Here is a 14,203-nt window from a genome sequence, read left to right on the forward strand (position 1 = left end):
TTATATCTATATTGTGCTTTGATATAGTAAGCCAACATTCTTTATGCCTGTAGTTGGTGAGAAGGTGTCTTTTTAGTATTTGAAATCATGCCTGGATGGTAGAATTGAGAACTATTCAGCAACAATGTCCTGTATCCATACGAACTACCCCAATTCTTCTCCACGTCAGGAAACTGTAGACAACTCACCTCTTCAAAGAACATTACATTTCAACACCAGTTCCTTTCCTTTACTGGCTAAAATAACCCTGTAAACTACTATCTGTAAATGATTGCGGAACACAATTGTGGTCGCTTGCCCTGTACATCATTCTGCTGCTCTTTAGAAACTTTACGCTGTATAAATACCCATATCAATAAATACATGTTTTTCAACCTTATTAATTGATCTTTATGTTAGCTCTACATATTGAGAATAGATAGGGCAGACAGCAGGCCTAAGAAATTTCTGTGGTTCAGACAGGAGGAACAATCCACTCTGGAACATAAATACTCCGTTTGCTTCGATAATGTGTTAGCCCAGGAAGGAGGCTGTTGATGAGGTTAAACTTGTTTAGGACTGGCATAAGTACGATGATTTGTCTAAGAGGAGGAAGAGATAGTGCAAAATTTGTGAATGATGAGCAAGTGCTAATAGAATAATGAGACCTTGATGGTCGAAAGTTTGTATCAAAATGGAATGTAAAATCACTTGGGAAGGTGAAAAAGTAATTAGGAAAAAAAATTGAAAATGTAGTTCTTTTTAGTGCACTGGACAGGAATAAACAAATGATCTTAGTGTTTTCTTGATTCGGAAATTAGAAGCTGCTAATCATGCAGTCACTACAGCCTATTTCACTGCCCTAAACCAATCCCATTCACAAACACAAACTCTGCATATGTGGAGTTAGTTCTGACATTAAATAGACTCCCTGGTCCAGATTACGTAAAATGCACCAGGGGCGCTAAAGGGGTATACACCGATTTTCTGCAACCCTGAGGCATTTTGGTATTACAGAAGAGTCACAGATGCTTATGCAACCCCTCTTATAATATAAATCCCGCCGGCACACATACATACAGATAGCACGATCTTAAGGGGTGGTTCCTTCATTTGCAATGGGATGTGGCCCCATGCAAATGAAGAAAACACTTTGGCTTGGGCCCACGCTGTATTTTATGTGCACAGACCGTTAGGCGACGTTATGAATGGACTCCACAAAGAGGTGGTGCATAGTCAGTGTACCCCCAGGGTGCCTTCAGAAAGGAGTTCAAAGGTATCCCATAAACCCCCAAGACATTCTCCTTGCAGGAGGTTGCCACAGTCACTGCCCCCGCCTTCAGGGAGATTCTTTGTCCCCTCTGTTTAAAGTAGGCCGCCTGCACAGTGAAAGATGCAGTCTCTGTTTCAAACTGCCACTCTGCCTCTCACTAATGTGTTGCGTCAGGACAGATGCGAGTTTTCAGCTGCCCTGAGGGCAGCGCATTATCTGTAGTAGGGCACAGTGTCCCTTTTTGTACCCAGAGCATGTAGTTAAGGTGTGATGTGGGGCAAACAGGGTCAGTGTGACATTTACTTAATGCTGATCCTGTTGTATTCAGAGTCCAGCATAATCAGAGCATTGCTAGAACGAAAACCCTGACCCAGTATAAGCCCTGGCATAGTCAGAGTAGCTTTTTATCAAAGCTCCAATATAATGGGATTACTGCCATCATTTGTCACCTCGCTGCATGGCACCAAATGGGACAAGTGGATTTTTCACTGGACCAGTTGATTTCTGAAGCATCTTGTCCAGTTGGTAAGTAGATATTTTATAAAATTCCACACCCCTGACCTGTTTCCCTATGATTATAGTTGTGCCTGAATTTATTTTTGAATGAATTAGAATGTCAACAATACTTTAAGATAATTACAATCTGGGTTTGTTACGTGGACTGATATCTCCCACGTTTAAACATGAAAAATGTTTTTGAAAATATACTTGATTATTTTGTCAGATGCAGAAAGCAGAGATAATTACTTAAATAAACGTCTTATTAGTCAGCTGATTTAAAAGTAAAATAACAGCTTTGCAAATAGGTATAGTTGATTTGAAACAGGTTGTCCTTTTTTACGCTGGTCAGTCTTAAAGAAAAGTTTTATTTGATTTCCCAAATTGGAGCTGTTTTTACAAATGCTTTAATTTGCCGCATGAATCTAATACTTGATATTTTTGTTATTTGTATAGACAATGAATGACTTTGACTACTTAAAACTATTGGGAAAAGGCACTTTTGGTAAAGTAATTTTGGTGCGAGAAAAAGCCAGTGGAAAATATTATGCAATGAAGATTTTGAAGAAAGAAGTAATAATTGCAAAGGTAATTGATTTTTTTTTCAAACTTAATGTTTAGATATTTAATAATAGTTTCCATTTATATTTTGGTAACTAGAAACACGCCTGTTTTTCTACTACAGTGTTAATGTTTGTGATAGGGTGCGCATTTGAACAGGGATCCCAGAGCTGCTCAGTTTAAATCTTTGGCAATATGATAGCCACAGCATTCGGGATTTTTAATTTATAGTTTAGACTAAATGTCATTAGTTCCAGGAGGAAATAGCAGCGCGTTTGAAACACCTTGCATATGGTTTCTGCATTTCCATGTTTTTCCATTAAAATGTGTAAATCACAGTGTACAACAAATGTCAGAAAAACTTTAGCAGGATACTTCTACATCTAAGGCCATGTGGGCTCTCCAAACCAAGGTGGTCTTTTCACAGGCAGCATTATCGTGCAGGTTCTAAGACCACCTCCCCAGATGTGAGCTTTTACCAGAGGCAACAACAGCAATCCTATTAGCCTTACACTTCTATAGGTTACACAAAAGGGGGAACCACAGCAGAGGAAGAGCCATAGGACGTTCTAGCAAGGGAGCCTCCACCACTACAAAACATTCCCTTCCTACAAATCCCTCCCAATCACATTACACCAGCTGGGGGAGAATCAAAGAATTCCAGTCAAAATGATAAGAAATCACCTCAGACAAATGGGTTCAAGCCATAGTTTCAACACGGTTCCGGTCTAGATTTTCACTCATACTCCCATAACAGAACACCTCAGTGAGGACCACACACATCTTCTAGATGAAGACGTACCAGACCTCCTACACAAAGGGGCCATGAAAACTGTCCCCTCACAACATCAAGGGAAGAGGAATCCTCCCTGTACTTACGTACGGGTTCCTTAGACCAATTTTCGATCTCAGACTTCTCAACGGGTAGCTAGTGTCGGAAAACGTCCACATGGTAACCCTTCAGGATGTCACACCTTTGCTGCAGCAAGGAGACTTTATGCGTGCATTGGACCTGAAGGATGCATATTTACACATCTACTCACCCCAATGACACTACCTGCACTTCATTGTAAGTGGCCAACATTACCAATTCAAAGACTTACTGTTCAGTGTAACCACCGCCCAAAGATGCCTAGTCGTGGTCACAGCACATTTAAGATAAGGGGCATGCACATTTTCCTGTATTTGGAGGATTGGCTGATGAAGAGCTCAAACAAATGACAATGTCTTGCCCATAGGCAATCCGCAATATCACTACTGCACGGCTTATGCTTTACCATCAACATCACTAAGTCTCATCCTCTCTCTCTGCAGATACAGCCATTTCTAGGGTCAATTCTAACAAGCAATACCTTCACCAGCCAACAAAGTGTCAAGGCTTTCAACAGATAGTCCCTTTTTGTTAACCAAATTGTCATCTACCGGTCAGAACAGTTATGTGACTACTTGGCCTCATGGCCTCTTGCATTGCTGTAGTGCCCCTGCCATGCTGTGCATTCAGCTTTACCAGGGCCTTGCAGCACAGTGGCCCCAAGCGGAGGGTCAGTTAGAGGATCTAGTGTTGGTAAATGCCAAAGTTCATCGTTCTCAGCAGTGGTGGAACATCAACAACCTGTTGCAGGGCTGCCCTTTCAAAGACCCTTTACCGCAGGTCACCATCACCATGGACGCATTACATACAAGATGGGGGGCACATTTAAATTTCACAGCAGTACAAGCGTTCTAGACCCCGCTTCAGCAGGGCAACTACATCAACTGTCTCAAACTCCTGCAATCCAGCTAGCTCTCAAAGCCTTCTTCCCTCAAACACAGGTTACGGTAGTACTAATCCTAATGGACAACAAGACATTAATGTAGTACCAACAGAAGCAAGGCGGTACCCACTCTTTCCACCTTTCCCTTCTGGCTCAAACAATCTGGATTTGGGCCCTTCTTTACCATACCCATTTGATAGCGAAGTACCTCCCATAAGTGGACAACGATCTAGAAGACGTACCCGGCAGATCACACCAAGAAGTCCACCAATAGAAACGCAATCCCCGAGTTCCAATGGTGGGTAACTCCACAGGTCAAGTCAAGTCAAAACCACTTTATTCGATTTAGTTAAAAATCATAAAAGCATTCTACAATCACATCACAAGAGGGCAGAATAAATTCATAAGCAAATACAAACTCCACAGGTAGACCTGTCCACACCCCAGAAAATGCAAAATGTCCAATCTTTGCCACCAGGTTCCCACAGCCACAATCAATGGGAAATGCACTATGGATGAACTGGTCAGGGATATTTGCTTATGCTTTTCCTCCCCTTCTGCTCGATCTACAAGTGGTGCAGAAGATGCAAAAAATATGCCAGACACTCATCCTTGTCGCTCCTACCTGGGCTAGAGAGCACTGGTACTACACCCTACTCAAAATGTCCATCAGTTCTCATGAAAAGCTCCCCAACAGGGAGGACCTTCTCACCAAATATCAGGTATAGATCAGCCATCTAGACCCCAAACAACAAACCTAGTGATCAGGCACCTGATATCCTAGAGTTTGGCTACCTATACCTCCCACAAGAGTGCGCAGACATCCTCAAGGAAATATGCAGACCAACAACTCGCGGCTGCTGTGGAGCAAAATGGAAGAGCTTTGTCTGCTAAGGTACACTAAGCAAAGTAATCTATTGAACACTGTGGTTTAGGACATCATATGCTATCTCCACTATCTTCAACACTTGCGGTTAGCATACACTTCTATTAGACTTCAGTTAGCTGCTACATGCAAAATAGACAACACTCTTCCTTGTTCCGTATACTGGTTATCAAGGCTTTCATGGAGGGTCTTGAGTCATTTTCCATGGGTGTAACCAGCCCCTTAATGGAACTTGAACATAGTCCTCATCTGACTCATGGTTCCCCTTTTGAGAAAAGGCATTTCTGCCCCCTGCAGTTTGAGCCAGTCCCTGAACAAGTGAGTTCGCCAAAGGGTATGGAAGTCTAGAAACAGGGAATGTCAATTGAGGTGAATATCATGCATTTGGGAGAGGCTTTTGGGGGGATACCTGCCTAGTGTCCTAAAACTTGGCAAAGGAGAGAGGATTGTTACAGTCAACCTATTGATTCACTGTTGCACCTATCTGAACCCACCTGTGTTCAGCAAAGGTCTATGGTGAAAACTTGTGGAATGCATCCCTGAATGTGGCTCGAAGGGGACTCCTTTGAACAAGCAGTCATTATTTGGCACATAGACATGCCCTCTTAAAAGTCACATCTGAGTTTCTTGTAGCTCTTGGGTTCCTCTCCTCCATCAGTCACCTCACCCACTGAAGTGATTATCCAGGTTTATGTAGCATTTTAAGGGATTGGAACCCTTAACCTGGTTTCTGGCCCAGAGCCTGACCAGAATGAAAAGTGTAGAGATTCATCAAGAGCATATCCAGGGTAGAGATGGCACACTAGTCAACTATTATGGTGCACCACTTTATTTTTATTATTTTCCAATCTCAAAAGTCTGATCAAATCCTACAATTTGAAAATAGCATGAATATAAAGTGTTATTTTCAGGTTGCACTGGTTTAACACCTCTGAGTGGTTTTATGCATTTGGATAATGCCTCTTTCCCCCCTCTTCTGCATTAATGATTCCATTGTACTGCGCATAGTTGATTATCATTAATAATGTGCTCTTTTATTCCACAGGATGAAGTGGCACACACGCTTACGGAAAGCAGAGTGCTGAAAAACACTAGACATCCCTTTTTAACAGTAAGTGCTTAAATTGGATTGATTAGCATTGTTTTTCAAAGGAATCATGCCACAGGGCAGTGGAATTGCTCGTAGTCCAGTTAGAACATTGCTGCTATGATTTCAAATGGTTAAAAGGAATGTCAAGCTTTTGTTTCTGTAAAATCTACACCCTAGGTTTTTTAGCACAGTGACATTTAACAAATGTTTTGGAATATGGAGTGCACTGCTATTTCACTTCCAAACTTGCTAAACATGACACTTGACCACAGTTGCATCATGAGCTACATGTCACAGGGTACATGGCTCTAAAAAGAAGCACCTCCAAAGAGACTTCTGAATCCTCGCCACTGCTTATAAACAGAGTCCTATTAGAGTTCCTTTTGGTTGCAGCATATATAAAGTACTGCACTGCTTGTGGAAGGTTGTATCACCATGGAAGAAAATTAAGTGCCGGTCTCTCCTCATCACTTCTTTGTCCTTGTGCGTACATTATAAGATGTGTCAACAGATTGGATAAAGGCCCCCTGTTGCCTACCTAAAATTAGGAAAGTCTTTCCCCCTCCTGTGGTGCCTTTAAAGGTCCACCTCTACCCACAGAACCTTTTGCTGTATGGTCTTTCTCTTCAGGGAAGCAATAACTCTATGCATTCTGTCTGTTGATAGTGGTGCCTGTGTACCTTAAATCCTAGTTTGCTGCTGGCTTTTTATTTCTGCTGAAGATTCTGTTCCTGCTTTTGCTGGCATTGTAGGCCCTTGCTGTGGTTGTGACTTTTATTTTGTTGTCATTATGTGCTACCACACTCCCCTGTTGGTCTTGTTTGGGGCTTGTGGTGTTGATTCCATTGATTGGCCTGACACTGGCCGTCTCCCTGCTGGGTTTTGTGCTGAGGGTCAAGTTGCTGTGGGCCTCCACCAATGGATATTGATTCCCCCTGGTTAGCAGGGCGAGGCGTGTCCCAATCTGCCCCCCCCCCCCCATCAACTGCAGCATGAGTTTCCTCTTGAACTTTGGGCTGGGTTGTAAGTTCGTGGTGTGTGACACTTCGTACCCACTTTACTGTAGGATAGATGAGTGCCCCTTATTTCTTCTTGGAATGCAAGAATGTTTGATCTTATCTGTAAGCTCCCTGCTGGGCTTACGACCTGTGGGTTTTTACTCTGTGTCCCTGGTTTGTGGCCTTCTGTTAAGTCATTGTGTGCCCCAGTCTCCCTACTAGGCTTTCTGCAGGCCATGTGTCATTGTTCTGATATTTTACTGCCCTTCATTGGCTCCCTCCTAGGCATGGTTGTTGTGCCAACACTGCAGTCCTCTATTAATGGATATGAATGCCATCTTCCTTTGAACTGCAGAAACTACCAACTCAAATTAAGCACCGCTTTTAAGTACTGCAAGATTTAGTACATTTTCTGTTGTTTTCCTTTCTGTTCACAGCAGGATGTCATAAACCCTAACACAGTGAAAATAAACAGCTTCTGTAGTTATACCTTGCACAGCTTAATCGCTGATTCACTGCTGTTAAAATCTGAATGTCCATGAAAGAGTTTTGTTTGCAAGTATGTAGGTGACCAAACTTCCACTTAAGAACAGTCGCTGTATGTTGATACTGGGAGAGCACTAACTGACATAATATGCACAGAGAGTGGGAGGACAAACCCCTTCTGGATTAATAGTGTTCTGCCCATATGCCAGTGCGTAGTTTTTTTTGTTGGAACTTTGCTTTATGTCTTGACTTTGGTGTGAATTCCATGGCAGGGAACCATTTTATATAATAATTTTAAGGAAACTATAGTTATAGCCCGTTGCCGAGGGCTATACCAGTTGTTCAAGGCCCTGAACCTGAGTAATAAGCACGAGCCGGTAGGCTAGGGACTATAATGATGGAGAGAGCCTTTAACAAATGGTATAGCCAGAGGCAAAAGGGCTTTAAGCCTTAGAGTCCGACGTAGCCGGCTCTATCGGCCATTAAAAGCCCACTCCAGCGCTTAGCGAGGGCCTTGAACAAGGGAGCGGCCCTTAATGTCGATGTGGATTCAGCTATGGAAGGCTCTAAGGCTATTAGATCATTCTGCCCCTAGAGGAGCAGAATGTTCTAATTTGTAAAACAAAGGCCTCACGGAGCCCAAGGGGGTTTAAAACCCCTTGGGCTCCATTAGGCCTTTAATCTTAGCAACAGCTGTGAACAAACATTGGAATGTTGATGCCCCGGGCTTCTACCAGACATTAGAAGCCCGGAGCACTCCATTGTCTTCAATGGAGCGCTCAAAGAGCCAATAATTTCTGTTAATGACCCAGAGGCAATTATTATATCATTCTTTAGACTTTACTGCTAACTCTTTATCAAAAACTGCCAATCAAAGACTACAGCTCCCTCAATTCCTTCTAAAGCAGTGTGCATGAATACAAAATGTACTGAGCAAGTGAAACCCAAACACCTCAGATCCTAGAGTACAATGCTCCACTGACCTCTCTTTTAAATAGCAAACTTAAAAAACTGAAGGATCCCACAGGATTTAGTCCAATATGTTGTGAGGGATGAAAAACGTGACCTCTCTGTTGAATTCTTGATTCTGGTCCAGGAAAGACATGGCTTGGCAGTTCGGGCTGGACTGTTCCCATGAAGCACAGGGTCAGGGCTGATTTGCATATGGCCATGTCTGAACTGGGGTGGTGTGGCGTGCAAAAAAAACGATGGATTTAGGCCCAGATCTCTGTACTGGGGTGAATGTATGACATTGTTTTGCATTCTGTCCATCAACTGTTGTTTTTGCATTTGTCACCCCGAGTGGGATGGGTATGCTCAGACGTGAGTCCCATGCTCTCCACACCACTGGAATCAAGCTATCCTGGCTGAAGACGGCTGATAGCCAGAAACTGGTCCTAGGATGCTTGATTCCGGTCCAGGAAAGACATGGCTTGGCACTGTTCCCATGGGGCACAGGGTCAGGGCTGATTTGCATATGACCATGTCTGAACTGGGGTGGTGTAGAGTGCAAAAAAACCAATGGATGTAGGCCCTGATCTCTGACTCGGGTGAATGTATGACATTGTTCTGCAAACCAATACAAAAGGGGCCCCCTGAGGAAGATAAGGGCAGACGTCAGGGGAAAATTACACTACTACACGAGAAAAAGTCCACCCAAGCGAATCCGGCAATGGCCCATAAAGAGTCCAATACTTTTAATACACAACATGGAACTCACCAAAGGGCGGCAGAAAGGTCACACAGTACAGTAAATTTCAGATATGAATGTACAAAATCTTTATTTTCTTTTTATCTTTTGTTTCGCACACATTTTATCCAAGATGTTTCGTAACATAATACATTAATTGATTAATTCATAAAATATCCATCAATAAATATACAATACGAACACCCCACAACACCTCTCAGCATACACACACATTCTACTCTTTCAGTCACACACACACATTCACTGATATACCAAACACTATATACACATTCCTCAACGTAATCCCTAGAGTGACAACAAGAATAGGATCCTGCGGAGTCTTCGTAGCAAACTGCCAGAGAGTCCAAGTTGATAAAACAGGATCCAAGAAACACGTAGTGCCAACGCGCGTTTCGGTGCAAGGCCCAGATCTATGGGCGCACCTTCATCAGGGCTTTATAGCGGCGATATCCTGACCTAGGAACTAGTGGCAGAGATTGGCCACGGGTTATTTCTAATGTGTTGTGTCCTCCCCACTCCCTCGGCGTGAAAGCCCTGATGAAGGTGCACCCATAGATCTCGGCCTTGCACCGAAACGCGCGTTGGCACTACGTGTTTCTTGGATCCTGTTTTATCAACTTGGACTCTCTGGCAGTTTGCTACGAAGACTCCGCAGGATCCTATTCTTGTTGTCACTCTAGGGATTACGTTGAGGAATGTGTATATAGTGTTTGGTATATCAGTGAGTGTGTGTGTGTGACTGAAAGAGTAGAATGTGTATGTATGCTGAGAGGTGTTGTGGGGTGTTCGTGTTGTGTATTTATTGATGGATATTTTATGAATTAATCAATTAATGTATTATTTTACGAAACATCTTGGATAAAATGTGTGTGAAACAAAATATAATAAAAAGAAAATAAAGATTTTGTACATTCATATCTGAAATTTACTGTACCGTGTGACCTTTCTGCCGCCCTTTGGTGAGTTCCATGTTGTGTATTAAAAGTATTGGACTCTTTATGGGCCATTGCCTAATTCGCTTGGGTGGACTTTTTCTCGTGTAGCAGTGACATTGTTCTGCATTCTGTCCATCAACTGTTGTTTTTGCACTCTTTGTTGAAGGAGCAGCATATAAAGAGGTGGACCAGTAGCAGGAAAACATGGGTGATTTCACGCGAGGACAATGGTCAGTTGTTGTAATTCAGCCGTTTATTGATCATGCAGATACATTTTCAAGATTGACACGAGTCGTAATAATGAAGCCCTCACCCACCAACCTGGTTGGTGGCATGCTTCATCATCGGGCCCACCAGTTGGTCGACATGTTTCAGGAGTGAAGCGGTAAGGGGTTGACCAGCTTTTCTGGTCAGAGCCTGCCTTGTACCTGTTGCACCGTCCTCGTACTCCGGTGTACGAGGACGGTGCAACAGGTACTAGGCCTCCTGGAAGCATTGGCTGCAAAATCTAAGCGCATATATGAGAAGGGAACCCCCCCCCTCTCACACTTAGAGAAACACCTTAGTGAGTGTAACACATAGCCTGGATTACACTCCTTTTTAACCTGCACTACACTCTATTTTAAAAAGGTCCTGAGGAAAGCCAGATTTAGTTTAAGGCACTGGCTGAAACATGTCGACCAACTGATGGATGTAGGAGGTAGTAACTCGCCTCCTTTAACATCCCCAAGCCTTATTTTAACCGCTGACGGGGGCCCAGTTATTAAAAATGTAATTTACCCTCGGGTACTGTGACCCTCGCCAAGCCGTTTTAACTCACACTTCATTTTACACCTCACACTGCACTCTCAGTAAAATACCAGCTCTGCTGTAATCAGGCGTCGCAGCACACCCGGGACACAATAGGTGCCACTGGGTGGGCCCGATGATGAAGCATGCCACCAACCAGGTTGGTGGGTGACGGCTTCATGAACTCACCAATGAGGTGCCCATGACAAATCTAATCAGAGTCCTAACAATATTGGTCATATTAAAGCTAGTCTCTTTTGATAACACATATCAACTATGGGGACTCGGACTAGCTTTCTAGTCCTCTCTCTCTCTCTCTCTCTCTCTCTTGATACGCGCGAATGCGCAGGAGTCGTAATAAAGCAGTCACAGAGGAAAAACTAGAGGCATGCCAGGGATGTCCGAGCTGAGTGAAGATTCATGAGTGAACACCTCATCCTGTGTGAGAGCACAATGCTAGAAACAGTCAGGATTTACTCAATTCTCAACTGCAGTGCAAAGCCCTTTTAATCTTAAATCACCTGTAGAATTGAGATTCCTGTCAGTCTCACTAGTGCAGGGACACCCTCTGTCTACGGGTTCAGTAAATGAGGATCGACACTGGAGTGGAACAAAACACAGGTTTATTATATCTCATGAGATGGCTCCGTCATACAGACACTACAAGTGCCTGAGAGGGAACGAACTAGAACAGTTTGGAGTCTGCCTTTTATACATTTTAGGTACCATAGGAGTTCACCAGAAACCCCTTAGTCATGGTTCGGCTGGGCAGCGCTGCTGACTGACACACAATCAATACAACCAGCTTTCAGTGAACACGTAACTTCTGACTTTACCAGAGTCCCCGCAGAAACACCAAATGAGCTGGTAAACAAAATGGCTGAGAGCAGAGGCTAATTTAACAAGATACCATTTTTTACCGTTTAACACACCTAATTTTATAAAGGGTGATCACAAATTGCTCCTATGCAGTAGTTATTATTGTATTGAATTATCCCACAAGGGTCACTAATATTTTTTTATCTACATAATTGATGCTATTTCAGACACAAACTGCATTTTTCGTATTCTCACAACAGTGCAGCTTGGTCTACTTCAGATACTCTGCATATTCATTGTGTTACTACTTTTCTCTCTGAAAAGTTTGGTAACCATGAAGCCCTATCGAGTGGATGGAATTTCTCAACTGTGCTTGGTCAACTAAACAATTCATTCAATAAATGTGTAGCACATTAGGTTCCACAAAAAAAACAGAATATTTTAGTTTTCAAACCATGAAGGTAACCTAGAGCTTAAGGTTTACAGAAAACAAAAATCAGATTAGTACTGATTATAAGCAAAATATAAACACCTCAAATAATATGAAACTCAAATCCAGTCAAAATGTTAAGAATAAGAGGGCAAACCAGTATGAGGTTGTCTCAAAAGGAAGGAACAAAGGAAAGTCAACAGTTTCTTTCTCTTACTCTAAATCTCCTACTCCGCTCTACACTGCATCAGAAGTAACTCAGAACTGTACTCTGCACTAACTTAAACCACACTATTCAAACATTTGACACACCTACACATAGTTCTTATGAGACAGTCCAATCAGGTTAAAGCAAGATAATTCAATTATGTGTTTGTTAGGTTCTCAGGACTTCTCACAACGCAATCTTCTTCTCATCGCCCTTCAATCTAAAACTATATGACAGAATGAGATACACATAGCAAGCTGTACTATTCAGGTGTCTTCTGAATGCTCCATTCATTAAGACATTCTGTGATTATCACAAAGAGAAGAAAACATATCTTCAGATGGGAAAGAAGGCAAAAGACAACATTGCATTCATTAATTAGGTCTCCAGATTCACCTAGAAATAAAATATTCATGTGTCGCAAAGTAAGATGGCAAACCACGTTGGCTATTTTAAACTTCAGGCCTAGATTAACTATTGTTATTCTCAATGTAAATGAACATGTTTTCCCTCTACAAGTAAAGTTAGCGTGTCTATATGTTAATGTTGTGTTAATGCAAACAATTAAAATATGAACAAAGGGGTGGCGGAGCTTGCGAGCTGCAAGACAGCCGCTTGAGCTCTCCGTTCCGTGATACCGCCACACTATCCGGCATTTATCCTGTATATGCGGCGTCTGGCAGAAAAGTCCGGCAATGAGCTGAGCCGTTTCTGAGCTCTCTACTCCTCCAATACGATCGTTGGTGAGAGACGAGACACTTCGGCCTGTATCCGGAGCTGAAGCACCGGTCTGTGGTGCGAAGATGCAAGCGTGAGGTGCAGGCGTGCTCGCGCTAGGTCTGCCGTGTCCCTGCTGCTGCCCGTGGAGCTGCGATCAGCGGGAAACGAGCGAGCGTCGATCGGAACCTGCCCTGCAGAAAGCTGCCAGGGGTGAAGCGGCCTCCCGAACTTCCTTGGGAGTGAAAGAGGTGCCGACTACCCCGCCTTAGCCACAAAGCTGGTGGGATTGGTGAGGCAGCTGAACTGAGCGCTAATGCGTGCCTGCAGTTGAGATCCCGTCGGGAGCAGTGCGGGCGCGCAGCAGCTTACTATCCCTGCGCTGGATCTGCACTTCCCGAGATCTACAAGTGAGCGCCAGACTACAATCGGGGCTTGGTGCGGCCTAGTACCGGGAGCCGGCCATTTTGTGCTTGTCTAGGGGGAGGACGGGGAGGATCCGGGGTGCTGGGGGCCAAGCTGAAGAACTCATTCCCGCCTAGAACTGATGCATAAGTATGAGCCGACTGCAGGCTTAGCGTTGCAATTCCAGATGCCAGGGAGATATTGAGGCGAAGCGCGCTAATTGATTGGCACCATCTGGTAGCTGCTGGTCACCCCATCTGCGATATTACTGCTGCGCTGCAGGCCTGTCTGTGGAGCTGGTGCTGGCGGTACTGGAGGTCTGCATGTTTGATCACCCTAAAAAGAGATACGCTGGGATTGAGCTGGAGCAGAGTTGCGAGTCTCTGTGGATTACAAAATAGAGGAGCTGCGGTGGGACTCTGGCTGATCGGCTACCACCCTGCTGACCTGGCGGACTCTGGTGCGTGTATTGTGGCGCAAAGAAAAACGCAGAATGGGCAGAGTGGATAAAAATCAACTCAAGATCACGTTTGACCACAGGAAGTCAAAAGTACGGGACAATGCTGCTGAAAAGGGGGATCCCATCCCAGACCTGCCGTCTGAGGAGCTAGATGGCGACATAGCTCTATGTTGGTCGTGATTGGAAAAAAACTTACAAGGCAGC

The 14,203-nt window shown here is 43.7% G+C and overlaps 1 protein-coding gene across 1 annotated transcript in view; it reads left to right on the forward strand.

The window, feature by feature from the left end:
* AKT3 (AKT serine/threonine kinase 3) overlaps positions 1–14,203 on the forward strand; it is a 1,072,603-nt gene that overhangs the window by 635,594 nt on the left and 422,806 nt on the right. Inside the window, exons 6-7 of the mRNA XM_078648582.1 lie at positions 2,207–2,338; positions 5,997–6,062. Of these exons, the coding sequence (XP_078504708.1) occupies positions 2,207–2,338; positions 5,997–6,062 (198 nt within the window). The remainder of the gene's footprint in view (positions 1–2,206; positions 2,339–5,996; positions 6,063–14,203) is intronic.

This window comes from Lissotriton helveticus, chromosome 6, assembly GCF_964261635.1.
Source record: "Lissotriton helveticus chromosome 6, aLisHel1.1, whole genome shotgun sequence".
Lineage (NCBI taxonomy): Eukaryota > Metazoa > Chordata > Amphibia > Caudata > Salamandridae > Lissotriton > Lissotriton helveticus.